Below are 22,076 nucleotides of genomic sequence, written 5' to 3' on the forward strand. Positions count from 1 at the left end.
TCCTATCAGGCAAAATGAACGGAACAAACTGTTCCTTTGATTTTTAGACAGCAGATGAGACAGATATGCCATAAAACACTATGAAACAAATTTGTACAAACCATGTACCAGAACTACAGGCCTGAAGATTACAGAAATCCTGAGTGAATTTTGAAAAATAAACACTCCTTTAAATATTGCTTGCAGAGGTTTATTAAACACATTCACTCTTAAATATCACTTCTGCATAATCAGTGAGTGAGTATTAAGTAAAAATGTGAGAAAAATGGATGGGGTTAGAAGCTGGCAGAAACTTCAGGTTTTCCTTTGGTACCACCCCACAGTCGGCAAACCATTTTTCTGATATTTCCCACAATGGAACCAAAAAGGCTGCATATTTTAGGCAATGTAGAAATCATATATGATCTCTCAGGTTTTATTCAGGAATCAATGTTTCCGAGAAAGGACTTTGTGAAACGCATTAAGGACTTTTCCCTTCACTCAGTATGGGAGAAGGGACTTTAATAGAGATGCTATAAGCAGAGAGTTCATATTAAAATCATTTTACCCAGAGTAGAATGATGCTAAACCCAGAACAAAACAGTAATGGAATGGGGGAGTGGAGCTAAAGATACCGTGGAAGAAAAAAAAAAAAGGTTGTTAATATATTTCAGAAAGAAGTATTTTTTTAACCTCTATCTCAACATCAAAAAAAAAAAAATTCCTATAATCCCTCCTGCACTGTTGTGTCTCTAAAATTAACAAAAATAATTAATAAAGATGCTGAGATAACTAATATTTCTTTAATACTTAACTATGTATTGGGAGGTACCACATTCTTCAGCTGGATGATCTCATTTAATCTTCACCGGAACTTTGAGGGGTAAATCCTCCCAGCTTTCTAGTTCCCAAGGCACAAAATTGTTAAGAACCTTGTCAAAGTCACATTACACTGTACAGGACAGAGAGAGGAATTCAAACCCAGACACTTTAAAGAGAGAGAAGTGGGAAAATGAAGCTCCACTGAGACCTCCCTACAAAGTCTGAGGGCCTGTAACAGGGAAATAGATGGTGCATATTTAGTTCTTTTTTAAAAAAAAATTAGAGACCTAAACATTAACACAGAACATGTTTGGACTGCTACAGTGACCTTTGAACCTGGGGTCCATTCTCATATTACACATTCTGTTCCAAGGACCCCTCAAGATACAGAGGTTGCCCCAACCTGTGTCCCCCCGGAAGAAACAGTGTATTTTCTATTGTCCTTTAAGAGATTTCACACTGAAAGAATCTCCTACAAAACTCTCTAGTTGCAACTAAAAATACTATGATAAAAGTGATAATTCCTGAAAATTATTACAAGAGCTTGCAAAGAGAATTCTAACACTACAGCCTACACAGGAAGGCATTATCCTAACACCAACTAACTGCTGAGAAAACAACTCATTCTTGCTACAACAGAAAAATAGTATGTTCCACAAAGGCATATGTTCACATCTGAACTGAGAACTGGGGATGAGAAGAAACCCTTCCAACTATACTGTCAAATACAGGAGTCACCTGGGGCAACCCTGAACTCTGCTGTGCTATAAAACACACAAAAGGATTTCAAATGCTTAGTAAGAAAAAAATTATTATAAAGCATCTCATTAGTATTTTGTTTGGGATACATTTCACAATGATATTTTGAATATACTGTATAAAATGAATCTCCACCTAAACTGTTGGAAACATGTTGCTTACTTCCTCCTAACACTCCTGCCCCTAAGACAAAAGGTGACCTAGACTCATTCGGTGAAACCCTCCTTTTCCTTCTCTCTACCGACCCCAGTCCCACAAATGAGAGGAACTCAATTGCTTCTTTTTTCCCTCTTCTATTGGGTAAGAAGCTAACCCAATGGAACATTGTGGAGGATGGATTTTTATAGAGCGATCTGGTCCCCTGGTTTCTGCACTGCTCTAGCTTTGCAAATGTAGGGCTCATGAATATGCCTGGAGGTCTGATGCCTTGGCACTGAAGAATACAGGAAAAAAGAAAAAATCATAGAATTTGGCATTTGGACCATTCTGGTTTTCAGAAAACCTAAGTTGAGAGGACACAGAGCATATATAGAGAAGAGAACAATTTCAATTCAGACATTACTATTTTCAGAAAACGTAACTAATGAATCACCATGTTCACTCTGGGAATACAGTTGCTCTTTCTGCAAGGACCATCAGCATTTGCCTGGTAGCTCAGTTGGTAAAGAATTCGCCCTCAACGAGGGAGACCTGGGTTTGATCCCTGGGTTGGGAAGATCCCCTGCAGGGTATGGCAACCCACTCCAGTATTCCTGCCTGGAGAATCCCCATGGACGGAAGCGTCTGGCAGGCTACAGTCCATGGGGTCATAAAGAGTTGGACATGAGTGAGCATCTAAGCACAGCACATGCCTTTAGGATCATTCCCAAAATCTTACATCCAAAAGCAAACTTTCTAAGAAGCCTCGGTATTTCCGAAGGTGCCCAGTTGCCTATATCTCGGGGTTGGCTTTCTAACTTCATGCCTACCTCGATACAACAGGAGCTGCCTGGGGATCACACAACCCTAAAAGCCCAAAGTGAAAACTGTCAGTCGCTCAGCTGTATTTTACTCTTTGTGACCCTATGGATTGTAGCCCACCAACCTCCTCTTACCCATGGAATTCTCCAGGCAAGAATACTGGAATGGGTAGCCATTCCCTTCTCCAGGAGATCTTTGCAACCCAGGGATCAAATCTGGGTCTCCCGCATTACAGGCAGATTCTTTACCGTCTGAGCCACCAGAGAAGCCAAAAGTCCAAATCTCTGGTTTAAAGTTTTGGTGAAGGAATACACCCCTAAGATCACAATTCTCTTGGTCTACAGTAAGGCTCCAGAATAAATATTTTAACCAACTCCTTGTGGGATCAAATGTAGGAGATCAACAGACCACACTGTAAGGAGCACTAATTTGCTCAAATCATCATTAATTTAAAAAGCCACTGCTAAAGAGGGCAAAGAAAATGAAAATCTTTTACAAAATAAGTTTAGAAAAATATTTTTAACTAAGCCCTGTTAACTGACATGTCTGCAGAAAGGCTTCAGATAAAAAGTGTGTTCTGCATTTCTTTCTGCTTTGGGTTTTGAAGGTCATGGGACTGACAACAGATGTGGCCTGGTTTGAACCATAAAGGTCTGCACGGCTAATAACAGTGTGTAAAAAAGCACAACAGCTGAGGCACTGTGGCTGCAACAGTTGGTGGGCTACAGCCCAGTAGGACAGCCCTTGGCTCTGCCAAAACAGACGGTCTCCCCTTGCAGGCCAGCTGCCCAGGAGCAGGTCCAGCAACTTACATGCCCCACGGTAACCACAAAGCCATTCCAGCAACAAAATCACCACAGGCCTAGGAAGACCCATCTAAGCATACCTAAATAGCACAATAAGATGCACCATCATTTTCAGGGAGCAAATGAAATAATGAACCATTACTTTTCTAGCAACAATCTTGGGGCCATGAAACTGATCAATAATCATATTATCACACGTCAAGGCATTCCCATGATATATTCTTTTTTTAATAGCATTTATTGCTTTTTCTGATTATAAAAGCAATAAATATTTGTCATAGAAGCACATTAGGCAAAGTACATTAATGAGCAGAGTACATTAAACAGACAAGAGAGTACATTAAAAACCATAAAAAAGAAAATAAACATAACCATAACCACTGTTACAATGTTGGTTTCTTTCCCACCCGTTTCAATAATCAATGCCTTTTTTTCTTTTAATGTGTGGCGAATCTTTCAAAAATGAGTATGTGTTAAACCTTATAACTCCTAAAGTGGAAGAATATGGACAAATATAGCCTATTTTCATAAAAATTATAAGTACCACCACTCATGGGCCACATGACTCCACCCAAACACAACTGTCTCATAAAAAAAAAAGGCAGGAAGACTAGGAAAATGCTGTGATCACTTTAAATTGTGACATGGTCTACCGTGAACAACTTTACCTTCCTTGTGGAATAATCTAAAGCAACCAAAGACAAACATGGCAAACTGATGGCCCACTACATACAGCCCAGAACACAATGTTCAGTGTTTCATGTATGCCGATCAGTTCCAGCATTTACAAAAGGGAAAGGACATGCGACAATCCAAGCTCTACTTCTCTGTTTAAAAACGTTAATATCAAGTCATACAGAACCATATGACAACAGTTGGCCCAAGACACAGTTTCAGGACTCTCCACCAGCGTCCCCACCAATCACTAATCTTCCCTCAGCTGGGAGGCCAATTGTTCCTGCTCCCGTGTCTTATTTTCACTAAGTTACTGTGTGCCCCCCTGGTGCTTTTAAGCGAGTGAGTTTGCAAACCCTCTAGGGAACATCTAGTGTATAAAACAAGATACTCCCCAAAATACATATATGTATGTCTGTATACAGCTAACTTAGAGATCATCTTAATCAAACACATACTACTGTGCTAAGCACCATTTTTATCCTTTCATCTTTCAATTCTCAGAATATCCCTACAAAGTAAGCACCACTGTTCAACCCATTTTAGATGACCAAAACAGAGGTTTAGAGGTTAACTGATGTGCTCAAGGTAACATACGTGAAACAGACATGACAAAGTCATGCCCAAGTCCAGGTCAGCATAGTAAGTAAACTGTTCAGGACTCTATACTTCAATCTTCTCCAATCACCCATTCTTCTAAGAGTAAGAATAAGCTAAGTCAACAGGAAAGACATGAATGCTTCCTAACAGAGTGAAAGAAGGAAGTGAGGATAGGGATAAGACTGAAAGTACTGTAGTCAACAGAAAAGGGGGAAAGTAATGAAAATATCACAAACAGTTCAACTACAACCTTGTAAACGGCTTCACCTTTAGGACAGGTGGACTAGCCGTCCACACTAGAGTAAAGTAAATAAAACTCAGGCATTGTCCGTCTCCATGGTGTGACAGTGCCTCACAAACAGCTGATGAGAAAAAATTATCCCAAACGTGGAAATAAGGTAAAGAGAATGCAGCATGTCCTTTCAATGGCACTGGAGTTGTATTTAACAAAGTCATCTCAAAATTATTTACAATTTCTACAGGAAGGTATCATTGTTTGACTTGCTATTCACTACAATTAAAGACCAGGCTCAGTGAAGTTACAGATTAACTTGTAGATTGGGAACCAGTTTCAAGAAAGAGAAACAGGTTATGGTTTTATAACTCTGTAGGAGACTGACTACTATTGAATCAAAGCTAGCAATCACATTTTCACTGTGAGCTACAAATACTGCTTCCAAATGCCCTTCCAACCAGCTTGCCCATATTACTATCTCATTAACTATTTGAATTTTATATGTGTTAATTCTGTTTGAGTAAGAGTCATGGTTTTAACTTTTTAAATTAATATAATAATTCGATACTGCAATGCCTTAAACCACTTTTCTGAGTAGCTAGGACTCCAAGTGCCTCTTTCCTCTCTTCCATTTCCAAACTACTGTAAATAGAAACATGCCACAGAAAATTAAAATTAAAATTTACACCCCAATCTTAGTATGTGAAACACCTTAACATATCAGAATCTCAAGGAAAATAAGACTGTCTAATAGAGAAGATTTCTAGCCATGCAAATAAATATGAACAATCCTAATTTATAGACAACAGAATTCAACCACTAGCCTTTAATAGATTATAAAATGGTCTTACAAACATCTTATTCATCCCAAGTAGAAAACTGTCTACTTACAATCATGCTTAGCAATATGATGGTTCTTTCTATTTAATGGTTGTATAGTTTCAATACAAAAACCCTTAACACAAATGAGATCAGATAGTACATTCCATTAAAATTACTCATCCAACTTTTCTTGCTATACTCTAACAATGAATGGTTTTTAACCATTAATCCATGTACACCTCTACCCATGGTGGGGGTGGGGGTAAAAACATCAAGTCAGAAATCAAGAGAGCCTTTCACCTGAAAGGGATTTTAAACAGCAGACAGAAGGACAACCAGATGCCCAGAAGACAAAGCCACGACACATAAGCCGCAGTAATGAAACTTGGCTGCAGTTTGAAGATAAGAACTACAGCTCCTCTCAGATTTATGTTACAAGGTCATAGAGGAGGATGATTCACTGGAAATATTTAGGTTAGATTAAATGTGTGGGCAAGGCCTGCCCTCCACCACCCACCTCAGCCACAGTCATAAACTTTTGGCTCCTCTCCAGCTGAGATCCAACAGTGCCTTATTTGATACCAAGAAGGCAAACACCCAGCGTTGCCTCTTCCATGAGCCCATCCTAAACGCAAGGCAGGCAGTGCTCACATTTCACAGCACAACTGGATTCCAGAAAGAGAACAAAGTGTCCCAGACTGTAAGCAGACATCACTAATCCATTGGAAGTAACCCTCAGGATGAAATATGCCACGTTAAAGTCAGGACTTTCTGGGAGGTTGGGGGGACCGACACACGGAAGTCATCTGCGCTGATCACAGTGATCAATCCAGGCAACAACAACAAACGGTGGAGGACAGAGAATCAAATCTTCAAAAGAGACTATAATCATCGGAGGGGAGAAACGTGTGAGAAATCTGTCCACTCAAGTTTAAGACTGGTTACACAGCCATAGTAATCAATACTGAGGTATTAGTAGACAGAGAGACATATAGATCAATGGAACAGAAAAGAGAACCCATAGAGAGACCAGCACCGTGCAGTCAATGGTTTTTGACAAAGAAGCAAAAGTAATTCAATATAGGAGGCACAGTCTTTTTCAAAAAATAACATTAAATAAACTAGATGTGCATATGATAAAGGAAAACAGGAGGCGGAAGAACTGAGGAGGAGGAGGAAGGAAAGGAAGAAAAGGGAGGAGAAAGTGGAACAAAAAGAAGCATCACACTGACCTAAATTTCATACTTTGTATGAATATTAACTCAAAACAGATCATAAATTTCAACATTAGATATAAAAATATAAAACTTTTTAGGGGGTAGAATAAGAGATGATCTTCTGGACCTGGGGCTTAGTGAAGAGTTCTTAGATATGATACCAAAAGTAGGCTTCAAAGAAATGAGTAAGTTAACCTTCCTCAATATTAATTAAGAGCATCTGCTCTACTAAGGGGCTTGTGGAAAGGATGAGGGGACAGGTAACAGATAGATAAAAAATATTTTGCAAACCACATACAACAAGGGACTAGTATCTGGAGGATGTATACAGACACTCAAGACCCAATAGGATAAAAAAAAAAAAAAATCCAATTAGAAAGTGAGCAAGGGACGCAAAGAGATATTTCACCAGAGGATAGCAAATGAGCGCATGAAAGGATATTCAATGCCATTAGCCATAAGGGAAATGCAAATTACAGCCATGATGAGATACCACTGCATACCTACTGGAAAAGCTAAAATGAAAAACAGTGACAACTCTGAGAGCTGGTGGGGATGCAGGAACCACAGACCTCTCACGCACAGCAGGTGGGGATATGGGATGGTCCAGGTATTGTTAGAAAACAGTTTCCCAGTTTTGTTAAAATATAAATAAATATATTTACCATTTGTAGTTGTGTATTTAGGCCAGAAAAGTGAAAATTAATGTCCACAAACATCAGTATGCACCTATTAATAATTGACTTTGTGCAGAAGCCACCAGGAATTAGGCAAAAAATAAAAAATAAAAATAATCTTCTGTAAAAGGTGAATGTTTATACAAACTTGGGTATATCCACATGAAGGAATACTGCTCAAAAATCACTGCCCACAACAACCTGGAAGGTGATCGGGGATATTATGCTGAGTGACGAAAGCCAATTTCAAAAGGTCCCTTCTATACGATTCCAGACGTGTTAAACATTCTCAAAATGACAAAACCACGCAGAACTACAAACACAGACATCGGTGGTATAGTGGTGAGCATAGCTGCCTTCCGGACATAAAGCAGATTAGTGGACTGGGGATGGTGGGGAGGACAACTGTGTGCTTATAAATGGATGGAAAGAAGATCTCTGTGATGATGAAATCATTCTGTATCTTATTCCAGCAATGGTTACAGCAATCTGCACTGATAAAATAGCAGAGAACTAGACACACACCTTGTACCAAGGTCAAATTCCTCTTTTTGATACTTAACTATAATCATGTACGATTGAACCAATGGACGAAACCTGGTAAGGAAGACACGTAAGCTCTCTGTACTGTTTTTACACTGTTCTGTAAACCTGCAGTGATTTCAAAACTGAATGCTTTTGTGTTTAGCGTGTGAACACTCCTGACAGATCATCTAACGAGGGCCACACTTTTTGCTTTTTAACCAACCGATTTTGATAACTCCACATGGAAGTAAGGAAATCATATCAGGCAAAATGTATGTTGGGGACCAGTGAGACCATGAGAGTTTTCATTTTTCTTGTTCTCCTCAAAATGTACCATGAACCCTCTCCCCAAATCTTTAAATTCCCATTTCTATCCCCCAGATCATTTAAATTAAAACAATGCTACTATCTGCAGGCTAGCACCTTCACACACTTAACATACTAAGAATCTGTGTGCCAGATAGCAAACTAAATCCTTTTTTTAAGACATCTAAGTTTTAAATTTTAACCAAAATAGATATTAAAGAATTTACTATTATTAATTCCCCAATCACACTATTACACTAACAGGTTCATTCTGAAGTTGTTCACTCTTCACTTTTTGAGTTCACTCAAAAAAAAAAATGCTCCAAATGCCCAATTCTCATCCCAGCAAGTGGGATGAAGGCCCATGTGTCCCCCACCTTCCTCACCCCTCTTCCTCCTCCAGGTCAGAACCCAGGTTCACTGGCCTGAGTCCATCCTCCACCACTCAGCTGTGAGCTTCAAAGAGGCTGCCCTATATCTCAACTCATTAGGCCCATCACTATCTGTGGGTTTGGATGGCAGATTTTCTATAGCGCCATTTTGCCACCTTGAAAAGAACACCTCTGGGGAAAAAACAGATGGCAGAGCAGAAAGATGGAAACCATCTGCATTCACAATGAACAGTGGCTGGCCATTGATTACCTGGAAACCTACCACCTCTGGATATACAGTATGAATGGTAACATTTTTCTATATTTTCTCACTGCTCAAGGGTTGAGTCTCTCCTGACTTGCAGCTGAGAGCATTCTAAGTGATACTTGGGTCTTGCTTACAGGACAGCCCTATGGGCTGGCGGCGGAGAGGGGGCGGAGTGTGCTGTAAGTATTAAGAGAATCAAGTACACAGGACTTGGTTTTAAAAAAAGAGAACACAAAATTGGTCCTAAAATATATTGCTTTTCTTTCTGATCTTTAATGACTGCGTGATATTCCATCCTGTGGACAGTTAAGCCCCACAGCCAGTTGATACGTTGCTTTGCATGAGGAACTCTGGACACTTCTTTGCTATTTGCCAGGATAAAGGCCCAATAACTTCACTCATTAGTGACGTACTGATTCTTGAGTTTGCAGGCACATATACATTTAGAGGAAGCGCTAAGCAAAATTCTCAGAAGCCACCGCATCCTGAAATTCACTATCACATCTCAAATGGTTATCAGTATAATCAAATCTGATGACACTACCTACAGTAGCTGCAATCCTAACGCAGGCATCCAACTGGAAGAGAAACCCACACTCCCAGAGTCCCAGATAGTGGCCAGTAACCAGGAACAGAAATGTGCAATAATTTCAGCTAGGAAAGAATCAAGACCAGAGGGCAAGTTTTGGTACAAATTTATTACGCTTGGCTGAATTTACAATGTAGTTGAAAGGCCAGAAGAAGTTAAATAATCCTGTAAGACAATCACCAGAGAGATGTCTGATTAAGTGCCTAGCAAACAGAATAGACAGTAAATTAAAACTACGAGCAGGAAGAGTGAACTTACAGAGATCACAGGTAAAATACTTAAATAATCAAGGCCAACACAGCAGAAACAAGTGACACATCTAATAGGCTAAGTCATAGTAGCCAGTGTCTGGCAAACAGATACTTCAAAATCCTCTAACTACATTTTCCAATGACTGAGATTAATTTACAATTAGAGACCAGCATTAGAAATCTAGACATACAGGTTTCTCTCCCAGTGCTTTTAATAAACCCAGCTAGTGTTGACTTTGTGCCCACCATGTGCTATGGATACAGCAGTGAAAAGTCCCTACCAGGGGTTCAGGATGGCAGTAGCCCTTAAAATGGAAAGAAGTGACTAGAAAGAGGAATCAATGGGGCTTTCTGTGCTGCTGCTGTCGCTTAGTGGCTAAGTCATGTCCAACTCTTTCAGAACCCTGTAGACTGAAGCCCGCCAGGCTCCTCTGTCCATGGGATTTCCCAGACAACAATACTGGAGTGGGCTGCCATTTCCTTCTCCAGGGGATCTTCTCAACCAAGGAATCAAACCTGTGTCTCCCGTATCGGCAGGCAGGTTCTTTATCACTGAGTCACTGGTGGCTAGTTATATATATGGGTATATTCAGATTGTGATCATGTGTTGAGTTCACTGTAATATGTAAACTTTTACATTTGCCTGCTGCCATTCAATAAAATGAATGGAATCATGACATGTGTACTCTAAGGAGGTTGGAGGTGGAGGGGACAGAGGAAGAGAGAGAAATAAGTTAAATAGATAGAATGCCAAAAGAAGCTCAGAGGATAAAAGCACATCAGAGAGAGGAAATAAAACAACTGGGGAGTGGCTGTAATTTGAGATGGAGTGGCCAGAGAAGGCCTTCCAAGCACAGCTTGCTGTTGTTTAGTGGCTGAGTCGTGTCTGACTCTTTGCAACTGACGCCATGGACTGCAGCATGTCAGGCCTTCCTGTTCTTTACCATCTCCCAGAGTTCACCCAAGTTCATGTTCCTTGAATCAGTGATGCTATCCAACCATGTCCTCCCCTGCCACCTTCTTCTCCTTTTGCCTTCAATCCCAACATGGGACACCCAAACAAAGACCCACAGGTAGTCCAGAAGAAGCCATGCAGGTCTCACTGGCAAAGATCATTCCAGGCCAAAGGAAAAGCAATTACAAAACACTGAGGTAGGAGGGTGCTTGGGGCCTGTGATGATCAGTGAGTGAGGCCAGTGTGGCTGGAGCAGAGTGAGGTGGAGAAGTAAGGGCCGGAGCGGGGGAGTCAAAGAGGGGCTGGGGACCAGACGGCATAGATGCTTGACGCACATGGTAAGAACTGTCGCTTGGAAGAGGGGTGTCGCTCAGAGGAGCGACAAGATCTGAGTTGATGTTTAAACGATACTCTGCTTGCTGTGATTCCAGATACACAGACATCCTTCTGCTTTTTAATAATGCAGATCAACTTTCATTGTGACAGCACTGGACACAAGAGAGTGCTCACGAGAAACACAAAGCCTCCCCATTCAGAACCATTTCGTTCAACCCACTTATTTATCCACTTGTCTGATTAGTGAGAATCAGAGAACCAACACCAAAGCACATGTTTTCTGGTTCTGAGTTTTTTTTTTTTTTTTTCCTCTACACTTCTTTTTGTAACCAAGCAAACTGCTAGCTTTCAGTTTTCCTCCGTTCAGTCATTCCACAAGTATTTACAGAGGCCCTACTATGTGTCAGGCAGGAGGGAATTAGGTAACAGGGGCTGGCCCTCAAAGTCGACAACAGGCCATCATGATCCAAGGAGTCAAGAGTCATGGTACCAAAAGGGTAGATGCGTGGGAGGAGGCATGACTCTAAACTTGAGGAAGAAAAGAAGGCTTCCTGGAGGAAGTTAAGAGCCAAGGGAAGGCCAATGGAACAAACCGTGTGGGGCAAGCGAGACCAGAAATGTAACAAAGTCCATGGCTTGGCACGTAAGTGATGAACCCGAGTGATGACAGCTTCCAGCTGGACTAGCATTGGAAACGCCAAATCTCTCCTCTTACTCACTAACCCATAATATGCTGGAGAAGTTCACTGTGGATTGTTGAAGATGATTCACAATTCGCATGACTCTCAAGGAGTAAGACCTCTAATTCTGATCCCACTAATTTAGAAATTGTGATTCTTTGGGGTCAATGATTAGTTTGGCCTTGTCTAGGAAAAGGATTAGCAATCCAAATTAAAACAAACATGATAAACTGGGTTAGGAAACCAGTTTGATGTATTTTGATATACTTCAGACAGATAAACCAACAAGTGAAACATGTGCCAGGGAAGACAGGTCCATATGTTGGCCAGAGACATGTGTCAGTATAGCAGGGCTTCTCGATTTGGGCACTTACGACATTTGAGGTAGGCTAATATTTCTTTTTTTTTTTTTTTTTCAAATCTAAATATTTTATTATATAGTTACACCCAATTGTGTTTTTGCTATATACTTTTAACTTGAGAACGTCTGTAAAACTGGTACATTAGATAAATCCTGAAATTCCACTAGCTATAAGCTATTTAAATATTACTTATACAAAATATTTGGGGGCGGGGGGGAGGTGGACGAAAGCTTATTTACAAAACAGAAATCAGATGCAGAAATCTTATGATTACCAGGGGATACGGGGGGAGAAGGATCCATTGGGAGACTGACACTGGCATGTATACACTACTACACATAAAACAGATGACAGCAGGAAATGGCAACCCACTCCAGTATTCTTGCCTGGAGAATCCCATGGACAGAGGAGCCTGGCAGGCTACAGTCCATGCGTTTGCAGAGTTGGACACAACTGAAGCAACTTAGCATACATAAATCATATAACTAAAAAACTGCTGTTATAGCACGGGGAACTGCACTCAGTACTCTGTAATGGTCTATATAACAAAAGAATGAGTGGATATATATGTATAACTCATTCACTTTGCTATATACCTGAAACCAACACAACACTGTAAATCAACTACACTCCAATAAAATTATAAAAAAGTATTAAAGGAAAACCAGCACCATATGACCAGCATACACTTAAATAAAAGATGAATGTTTAACATACAGAGTAATGTTTTTTATTCACTGATAGCCTGAAGGTCCATTTCAAGATGTTTCTTTTGTATGCTTAATTAGTTTTATTAACAAGCAAAGCCCTATGAAGGATGGCAAGATCTAGTCCTCAGACTCAGATTCATCTTCATCTTGACTAATCTGGAAGTAACGAAGCTCGTAAGTCTCCTTGTCAGATGCAACCACACGAAGCCAATCACGAAGATTGTTCTTTTTAAGGTATTTCTTTGTAAGGTACTTCAAATACCTTTTAGAGAACTGTTTCTCAGAAACGACTATGATTTTATTCTTGAAGCGTTCAATGTGAACGACATTCCCAAGATTTCCAGTTTTTCCATTCACTTTAACCTTTTCCCGCAGAAATTGTTCAAAATTTCCAGAATCAAAAATTCCATCTTCTACTGGATGAGTAAGATCCAAATTAAACTTCCAGGTTGACTTCTTAGGCTTCTTGTCTTTCTTCGGCGCCATCTTGAAGGCTTGCCGCGCGATGAGAGAGCGAGGTAGGCTAATATTTCATTGGGGACTGTCCTGGGTGTTGTGGGATGTTAAGCAGCATTGATAGCCTTGAAGCATTAGATTTAGCATGCCCCTCCCCCTGAGATACAACAACCCAGAATGTCTCCCGACATCACCAAATGTACCCTGAGTACAAAATCACCCCCAATGGAGACGCACTGCAATAATGAAGAAGCAACAGACATCTTGGAGTTTTTGAAGGAATGCAAGAGAGAAGAGAAGCAAAAAGAAAAGAACTTGCTGCTCTCCCTGCCCGCATAACACTTTTCTGTCATTATTCAATAAAGATCCATTAAAGTGATGATCAGAAAGGGTTTTCCCTGGTGGTCCACTGGCTAAGCCTCCATGCTCCCAGTACAGGAGGTCTGGTTCGATCTCTGGTTAGGGGACTAGATACCATATGCCACAACTAAAGATCCTGTGTGCCTCAACTAAGATCCAGCATGATCATAAATAAATTAAGTTTGTGTTTTTTTTTTTTTCCCTAAAAAAGTGATGATCAAGAGAAATTCAATTGTTAGCTCCACCTTCCCCAAGCCTCACACACAGACTCAGTTCAGAAATAAGACTTGATGAACACACAACAACTCTGAAGAGAAAATGGCATGAGAAGAAGATTAAAAGGGTAAGGAAACAAAATGGAGAAAGACGGACCACTGTAGAGATTTATTGCACCTCTCTGTGGTTCCCTTTCTTGACCACTACACCAAGCCTGCCACCAAAGCCCTGACCTCAGGGTGCACCACAACTGGATCACACAGACCTAGAAGAGCCTATAGCAACCACGAAGCATAAAGGACATGAGCTCTTGAGGACACCACTCCCCAGCAGCTTTCGTAAGAAAAGGCCTCCATACCTCAGTCACCCCCACAACTCCAAGGTCAAGGCCCCTTGATGAATGCTTGAGAACTCTGGGACTCTTTTCCTTTTAATTCAAGAGTCTTGCCTCGATTATACTTTCATGTACAACACCAGTGTCACATACAACACCAGTGAACAAAGAAATTCTTTTCCCAAAGTGTGTATGAGTCGTACTCAATTGCCCTTGGTCTCTCTCCATGGTAAGATTTTATGGTTGAACAGCAGGCAAAGCAACATAACAGTACATATATGGAATCCATGCCGTTAGTGAAAGATTTTACAAGAGTTAAAACAGAGATCTTTGCCTAAAATGAGGCTTAGGGATTTCTAGAATTTTCAGTAAAGCCAGGTTGATGGCTGGTATCTGTCTGCACCATTTAGGAGGGCTCACTAGGGACAATTTATAAAACCAATAAAGCTGTAACAGGTAAGCATTCAATGTTGATTATTTATCCCCATTCAACTTATAAGACCCAGGCTTCAAATTAACTGCACACATCACAATTCAACAACTGCTCCCAGTCAATAGTATTGAATTCCATGTTTCTATTACAAATGGACCAGGATGAGAGGGACAGAGCAGCGGGCCAAAAGGACATCAAAACCTTGCTGCAAACTCCAGCTTTCAGGACTTCCCTGGGGGTCCAGCGGTTACAACTGGTCACTTTCACTGCAGGGGGTGCACGATCAATCCCCAGTGGGGGAACTAAGATCCTACATGCTGGGCCATGCAGCCTTTTAAAAGAAAGAAAAGAAAAAAGAAAATCCAGCTCTCCTAGGCAAGGTCATCAAGCTGTCCTAGAAATCTCTGAGCCACGTCATTGCCCTCTGTCTTCCGAAGGACCTGGTTTCTAGCTGCCAAAGAAAAGTTACTAAGCACGAATCTCGTCCCCAAGCTCCTATTCAGGACACACCCAATTTTTCTGATTTCTTTCTGAGCAACAGAGATACTGGCAAAATTTCCATCTTCCCTGCTTTCCATTTCAATCTTCATAAAAAATATAAAAATGCCCAGGATTTAAAAGCTAAAGGGTGGTATCAAGACATCACACGATTTTAACTCACTAAAACCGAAAATGCATTAAAGCGGATATGACATGTGGAATCCTGCCTTTCCCAGCACACAGTAAGAACCTACATGACATTTTGCCATTCATTTCTACACCCACCATTGCAGAGGGCTAAAGTGAAGCACAGTTAAGAATACAAAAGGAATCTTTTAATAAAATAACTAACGTCATTAACAAACTCTTCCCTGAATGTAATACACAAACAGTAAGAAAATGAAGAAGTTTATCAATCTGTTATGGTTCTCTGAGCCTTACTTTTTTATGAATTGTGTTTTGATTCAAACAAGAGCTTTAATATATTCTAATACCTATAAAAAATTACAAACCACTTCCTACAATAACAGGCATGTTTCTCCTTCAAGCATAAAAGTAAAGTATGTAACAATTTACTGTTCATGAGAAAGAGGAGTGATTTTGATTTACCTTGATGGAATTCCAGTTGAGCTATTTCAAATCCTGAAAGATGATGCTGTGAAAGTGCTGTACTCAATATGCCAGCAAATTTGGAAAACTCAGCAGTGGCCACAGGACTGGAAAAGGGCAGTTTTCATTCCAATCCAAAAGAAAGGCAATGCCAAAGAATGCTCAAACTACCGCACAATTGCACTCATCTCACATGCTAGTAAAGTAATGCTCAAAATTCTCCAAGTCAGGCTTCAGCAATACGTGAACTGTGAACTTCCAGATGTTCAAGCTGGTTTTAGAAAAGGCAGAGGAACCAGAGATCCAATTGCCAACATCCGCTGGATCATGGAAAAAGCAAGAGAGTTCCAGAAAAACACCTATTTCTGCTTTATTGACTATGCCAAAGCCTTTGACTGTGTGGATCACAATAAACTGTGGAAAATTCTGAAGGAGATGGGAATACCAGACTACCTGACCTGCCTCTTGAGAAATCTGTATGCAGGCCAGGAAGCAACAGTTAGAACTGGACATGGAACAACAGACTGGTTCCAAATAGGAAAAGGAGTACGTCAAGGCTGTATATTGTCACCCTGTTTATTTAACTTCTATGCAGAGTACATCGTGAGAAACGCTGGACTGGAAGAAACACAAGCTGGAATCAAGAATGCCAGGAGAAATATCAATAACCTCAGATATGCAGATGACACCACCCTTATGGCAGAAAGTGAAGAGGAACTAAAAAGCCTCTTGATGAAAGTGAAAGAGGAGAGGGAAAAAGTTGGCTTAAAGCTCAACATTCAAAAAACGAAGATCATGGCATCCGGTCCCATCACTTCATGGGAAATAGATGGGGAAACAGTGGAAACAGTGTCAGACTTTATTTTTTGGGCTCCAAAATCACTGCAGATGGTGACTGCAGCCATGAAATTGAAAGATGCTTGCTCCTTGGAAGAAAAGTTCTGACCAACCTAGATAGTATATTCAAAAGCGGAGACATTACTCTGCCGGCTAAGGTCCGCCTAGTCAAGGCTATGGTTTTTCCAACAGTCATGTATGGATGTGAGAGTTTGACTGTGAAGAAGGCTGAGCAACAAAGAATTGATGGTTTTGAACTGTGGTATTGGAGAAGACTCTTGAGAGTCCCTTGGACTGCAAGGAGATCCAACCAGTCCATTCTGAAGGAGATCAGCCCTGGGATTTCTTTGTAAGGAATGATGCTAAAGCTGAAGCTCCAGTACTTTGGCCACCTCATGCGAAGAGTTGACTCATTTGAAAAGACTCTGATGCTGGGAGGGATTGGGGGCAGGAGGAGAAGGGGACGACAGAGGATGAGATGGCTGGATGGCATCACGGACTCGATGCACTGAGTCTGAGTGAACTCCGGGAGTTGGTGATGGACAGGGAGGCCTGGCGTGCTGCGATTCATGGGGTCGCAAAGAGTCGGACACGACTGAGCGACTGAACTGAACTGAACTGAGAACTAGTTTTGAGGCAGAGGTCTCTCAAGTTCTGGGTCTTCTTACCTTTGGTCCAGGGAACTTGGGTCCTAGTTTCCTCATCCATAAAATGGAAATAACAACAGACTATATCTCACTGGGCCATGATCAGTGTTATGCATTGCTTAGGAGACAGTAAGTTGTAACCATGACTATTACTACTGCTACTATTTCACTTTCCTTTGGGCGTTCAGAGATGAATAATAGGAGGAAGAGAAAATAGCTACACTGGACTGTTTAAGAGGCATAAAAACTTCTTACAACACTTGATTTCAAGAAACATTTATGAATATTGGACAGGAGTATCATTTATCTCTTGCAACAAAGGCTAGAAGAGCTTGAGACAAAGAAGTCACCAAGATAGGTTATGGAGTCAACATTCTTGGGAACTTTTATAAAAAGATTAGGCAAATATTTTTACAAAATGGTTTAAGCACAAGATGGCCTTTCAGCCCTAAAATGCTGTGAATATAAAATGCTTCATAATCCTAAATAGAGAGTAAACAGTGAGAACACAAATGAGATTAATGAACATACAATGTCTTTATAAGAAGGGACAATAATTTGAGGTCCTGACTTAATAATAATAAATAACGCTTACAAAATATACTGCTTTCCCATAGGGTAGATGACCTCATATGTTCTGCTTTGCTTTGTAATAAGAAATTGATTTCTCTCTTCAGGTTGAGACATTTCCTTGATAAACACCAAAATTCACTGGCTTCCAAAGATATTAGGACTCTGCGGGTAAATTATTCATAAAGAAAAACCATAAAATTATCACAAAATAGCACTTCAGAGGCCAGAAACATACCTCCGCAGGGCTCAAGATGACATTAGATTCTTACGAGTTGAGACTAAAGCCCCTTTTCTGGGAAAAGAGCAAACAAACCATTCCCCAAAGAGTTCTAAAGGGAAGGGGAGTGGCAGGTGGCAGTGGAGCAAAGACAGCAAAGCCATTTCCTCAGTTTCCATGTGATTCTGCTTTTTCATTTTATTGTATATGGTAGAATCACAATGTTGTGTTAATTTCTTATGTACAGCAAAGTAACTCCATCATACATATATGTATTCTTTTAAAATATTCTTTTCCATTATGGTTTATCACAGGATACTGAATATGCAAGGACCCTGTTGTCTATCCATCCTACATGTAACAGTTTCCCTCCATCCATGAGATGCCACTACGTAATGCATATTAGGGAGCCCAGGGCTACATCACCGCAGGGAGGACCCTCTCCATCTGTTACGTCATCATATCCCCCTCGTATCTGACACAGCACGCTGTGCACAGCAGGCAATCACACAGGAACACAGAAAGAGACTCAGCACTCACTTCCTGAGGGTGGGAAATTAAATACTGAAAAGTAGACCCTTGGTGGGAAATTAGTGCACATTCCATTGCTTTACAGATTGCATGGTGGTGTGGTCACGTACTGTCACTATCTTCTTTTACTTCTTTCTCTTCTTTTTGCCTTTTATTTCTTTTTGATACTCATCATCCATCCCCCAGCTCAGCAGCAACTTCAATTCTTTTTGGGGAAAGTACATGCCCTTCACTGTAGGTATATAGTTATATATATAGTTGACCCAGATGAGCATGTGCCCAGTACAGAGCTAGAGGGAAAGAGCCAGGACACGTGATGCACACCTTGACACATGGACACCCTGCTCTCATGGCAGCTCTGAATCAAGAACGAGCTCCTGAAGGAGAAAAGGCCAGGCTGTACTTCACTGTCCCAGACAACAGGAGCTGCGCCTCTGACCAGACTCCCAGCCCTGCAGGCGCCAACCTTCAGCACTCAGTTCCTAACCTCCCCTAACTTCTTTGCTCCCAGCCCACAGCCAGTGTTGATTATTTCAGCTGCCTCTCTATCCTGTGGGCTCTTGATAACCTTGCAAAGCACTTCAATCAGCCACCCAAATGCCCACTGACAAATGAATGGATAAAAATGTGGTACGTATATACAATGGAATAGTACTCAGCCATAAAAAGGAATGGAACTGGGTCATTTGTGGAACTGTGGATGGATGGAGCACAGGGAGTTAAGCTTGGTGCTCTGTGATGGCCTAGAGGTGTGGGAGGGAGGTTCAAGAGGAAGAGGAGGCATGTATACATTTAGCTGATCCACATGGTTCACAGCAGAAACTAACACAACATTGTAAAGCAGTTATAATCCCCATTAAAAAAAAAAAAAAAGCAACTTCTATCAACATACATTGCCCAGAGGTGGTGTCTTTTGTTCACACATCAGCAAAACACAGACCCCCCCCGCAAAATCAAAGAAAAAGTCAGTGATCTATTGACCAGATTGAGGTCCAACTACCACTAATGGGCTTCCCTGGTAGCTCAGCTGGTAAGGAATCTGCCTGCAGTGCAGGAGACTCTGGTTCGATTCCCAGGTCGGGAAGATCCGCTGGAGAAGGGAACAGCTCTCCACTCCAGTATTCTGGCCTGGAGAATTCCACGGAGTCGCAAAGAGTCAGACGCGACTGAGCTACTTTCACTTTCACCAGTAATGAAAATGTCAAAACAAAGTGGCTGAACAAGCTGATGCTGCTCAGCTGCTCAGTCGTATCCGATTCTTTGCGAACCCATGGACTGTAGCCCGCCGGGCTCCTATGTCCATGCAATGATCCAAGAAAGGCTAAACAAGCTCAGGGTTACTACTGTCTACCATTAATGGCATACAGGGTGGTCTGGAGATGAGGCGGCGCTCCATAGTAAGAGGGCTCCTGTGGTACCTCTGAATAAATTGGAAAAAAGGCACCCCTCCAGTTGAAAGTAGTCCTGTAGGTACATAGATTTTTAAGCACATGATCTTTTTGTATAAAGGAGAAGGCCCAACCTTTCCCCATGTGCACTCCTTGAGAAGCAGAGCCTGGGATGAACTTCAGGCCCTTAATCAACTTCTCAGCCAGAGGCCCTTCTGCAAGAACACTGTGGAATTGTGTATACAGCCTCGCCTGTACTGCTATCTTGTGACTCTGCCTGAAATACCAACCTCAAGGTCCTAAGAAACTGCTCAATATCCAGCCATCATGTCCACATTCCAGCCAACAGCAAAGAAGAAGATATGGAGGACTTGCCTCCTTCCCTTTAAGGAAACTTTCTGGAAACTGCATGTTATTTCTACTTATATTCAAATAAAGCAAAATTAAAATCACATGTAATTACCACAGCAGAAGTCTGGTCTTTAGTCCATGTAGCTTTGTGTTCCAAAGAGTTTCTATTTCTGAGAAAGAAGAGAATCAGCAATCTCTAGACCACTATCCAAGGTTCAAAAGGCAGGCTGTGGCCTCTCCTTGAGGTTTTCAGAAGTGTGACACCATTCATGTGGAGCTCTTACTTTCAAACACCAGAAAGAACTTACTGGAAAGGATTTTAGAGAGCATTCAGTTCAAATCTCTCATTTGAATATTAATGTTTCATAACATATCCCACTTTCCAGAGATACATAATGCTGTATTTTAAAAATATGGCATTATCATTCATTTGTAACCTACCAATCCTTTGTTAATTATTACAACAAATGCTTTAATGCCTTTTTAACATTTAAATCACCCATGCAATTAGCACAATGTCTAATAACAAAGGGAAATGGGCACATAACTTTTGCAAGGCATTTAGTAAGAGCGTAGATGCCTCATTACCACATAATAGATAAGGTGACCACCTTCTATGAACCAAAAACTGGGACACTGCCTGCCACACACAGAAATGATTGTAAGTACTGCTGAACGGCTACGCACTCCAGTATTCCTGGGCTAAAGGAATTCTACGGACAGAGGAGTCTGGAGGGGCTACAGAGTCGGACACAACTGAGCGACTAATACACTTTCATTACTAATTTCTAGAAAACTCATACTACAATAAATTGGAGGAACAAAGAAGAGAACTGTAAACACCTGAATATAGGCTCGATGGGGGAGGGTTAGTCATCTCTCTCACTCTTTCCAGTATCCTCCCCAGTCTGGCAAAATGCCTGGAACCCACAGAGTCAAAATATTTGTTGCTTCAAAGGATCTATCAAAATTCTGATAAGAACTTAAAGATCCGAAAACCAAAGACATGCATTCTAGGACTTTGCAAGACACCACAAAATCCAAACAGTCAAATATTATTATGAAAGAGGGGGATCTGTGGTGCCAGACAGGAATTCCTGAAGTTGGTATAAGATTGTAAATACACTGGCCTCAAATCCCCAGAACATCAGAAAACATGACTCATCTAATTTCTCAAGAGTACTTACTCAATAAATTGTCAACACACAACCAACTCTAAAGTCGTATGCTGAAGCATATGACTTCCCTTGCATTTTAGTTTTGCTACATATATAAGTATCTCCCTAGTGGCTCAGACAGTACATAATCTGCCTGCAATGAGGAAGACATGGGTTCAACCCCTGAGTTGGGAAGGTCCCCTGGAGAACGGAAAGGGCCACTCCAATATTCTGGCCTGGGCTACAGTCCGCGGGGTTGCAAAGAGGCAGACATGACCGAGGGGCTGCTGCTGCTGCTGCTGCTAACTCGCTTCAGTCGTGTGCAACCCCACAGACGGCAGCCCACCAGGCTCCCCCGTCCCTGGGATTCTCCAGGCAAGAACACTGGAGTGGGTTGCCATTTCCTTCTCCAGTGCATAAAAGTGAAAAGTGAAAGTGAAATTGCTCCTAGCGACCCCATGGACTGCAGCCTACCACGCTCCTCCGTCCACGGGATTTCCAGGCAAAAGTACTGGAGTGAATTGCCATTGCCTTCTCCGGACTGAGGGGCTAGTTATCTGTAAATAGGCATACACAAAACCA

The 22,076-nt window shown here is 41.3% G+C and overlaps 2 protein-coding genes across 5 annotated transcripts in view; both read right to left on the reverse strand.

Moving 5' to 3' along the window:
* The window catches only part of PTPRG (protein tyrosine phosphatase, receptor type G), a 772,648-nt gene that overhangs the window by 584,855 nt on the left and 165,717 nt on the right, over positions 1 to 22,076 (reverse strand). The gene's annotated exons all lie outside the window — the stretch shown is intronic.
* LOC102181343 (60S ribosomal protein L22-like 1) lies at positions 12,903 to 13,430 on the reverse strand. The gene has a single exon (XM_005695767.3). It carries the CDS (start codon positions 13,389 to 13,391, stop codon positions 13,023 to 13,025), a length of 369 nt encoding a protein of 122 aa, XP_005695824.1. The 5' UTR covers positions 13,392 to 13,430; the 3' UTR covers positions 12,903 to 13,022.

Source organism: Capra hircus, chromosome 22 (assembly GCF_001704415.2).
Source record: "Capra hircus breed San Clemente chromosome 22, ASM170441v1, whole genome shotgun sequence".
NCBI lineage: Eukaryota > Metazoa > Chordata > Mammalia > Artiodactyla > Bovidae > Capra > Capra hircus.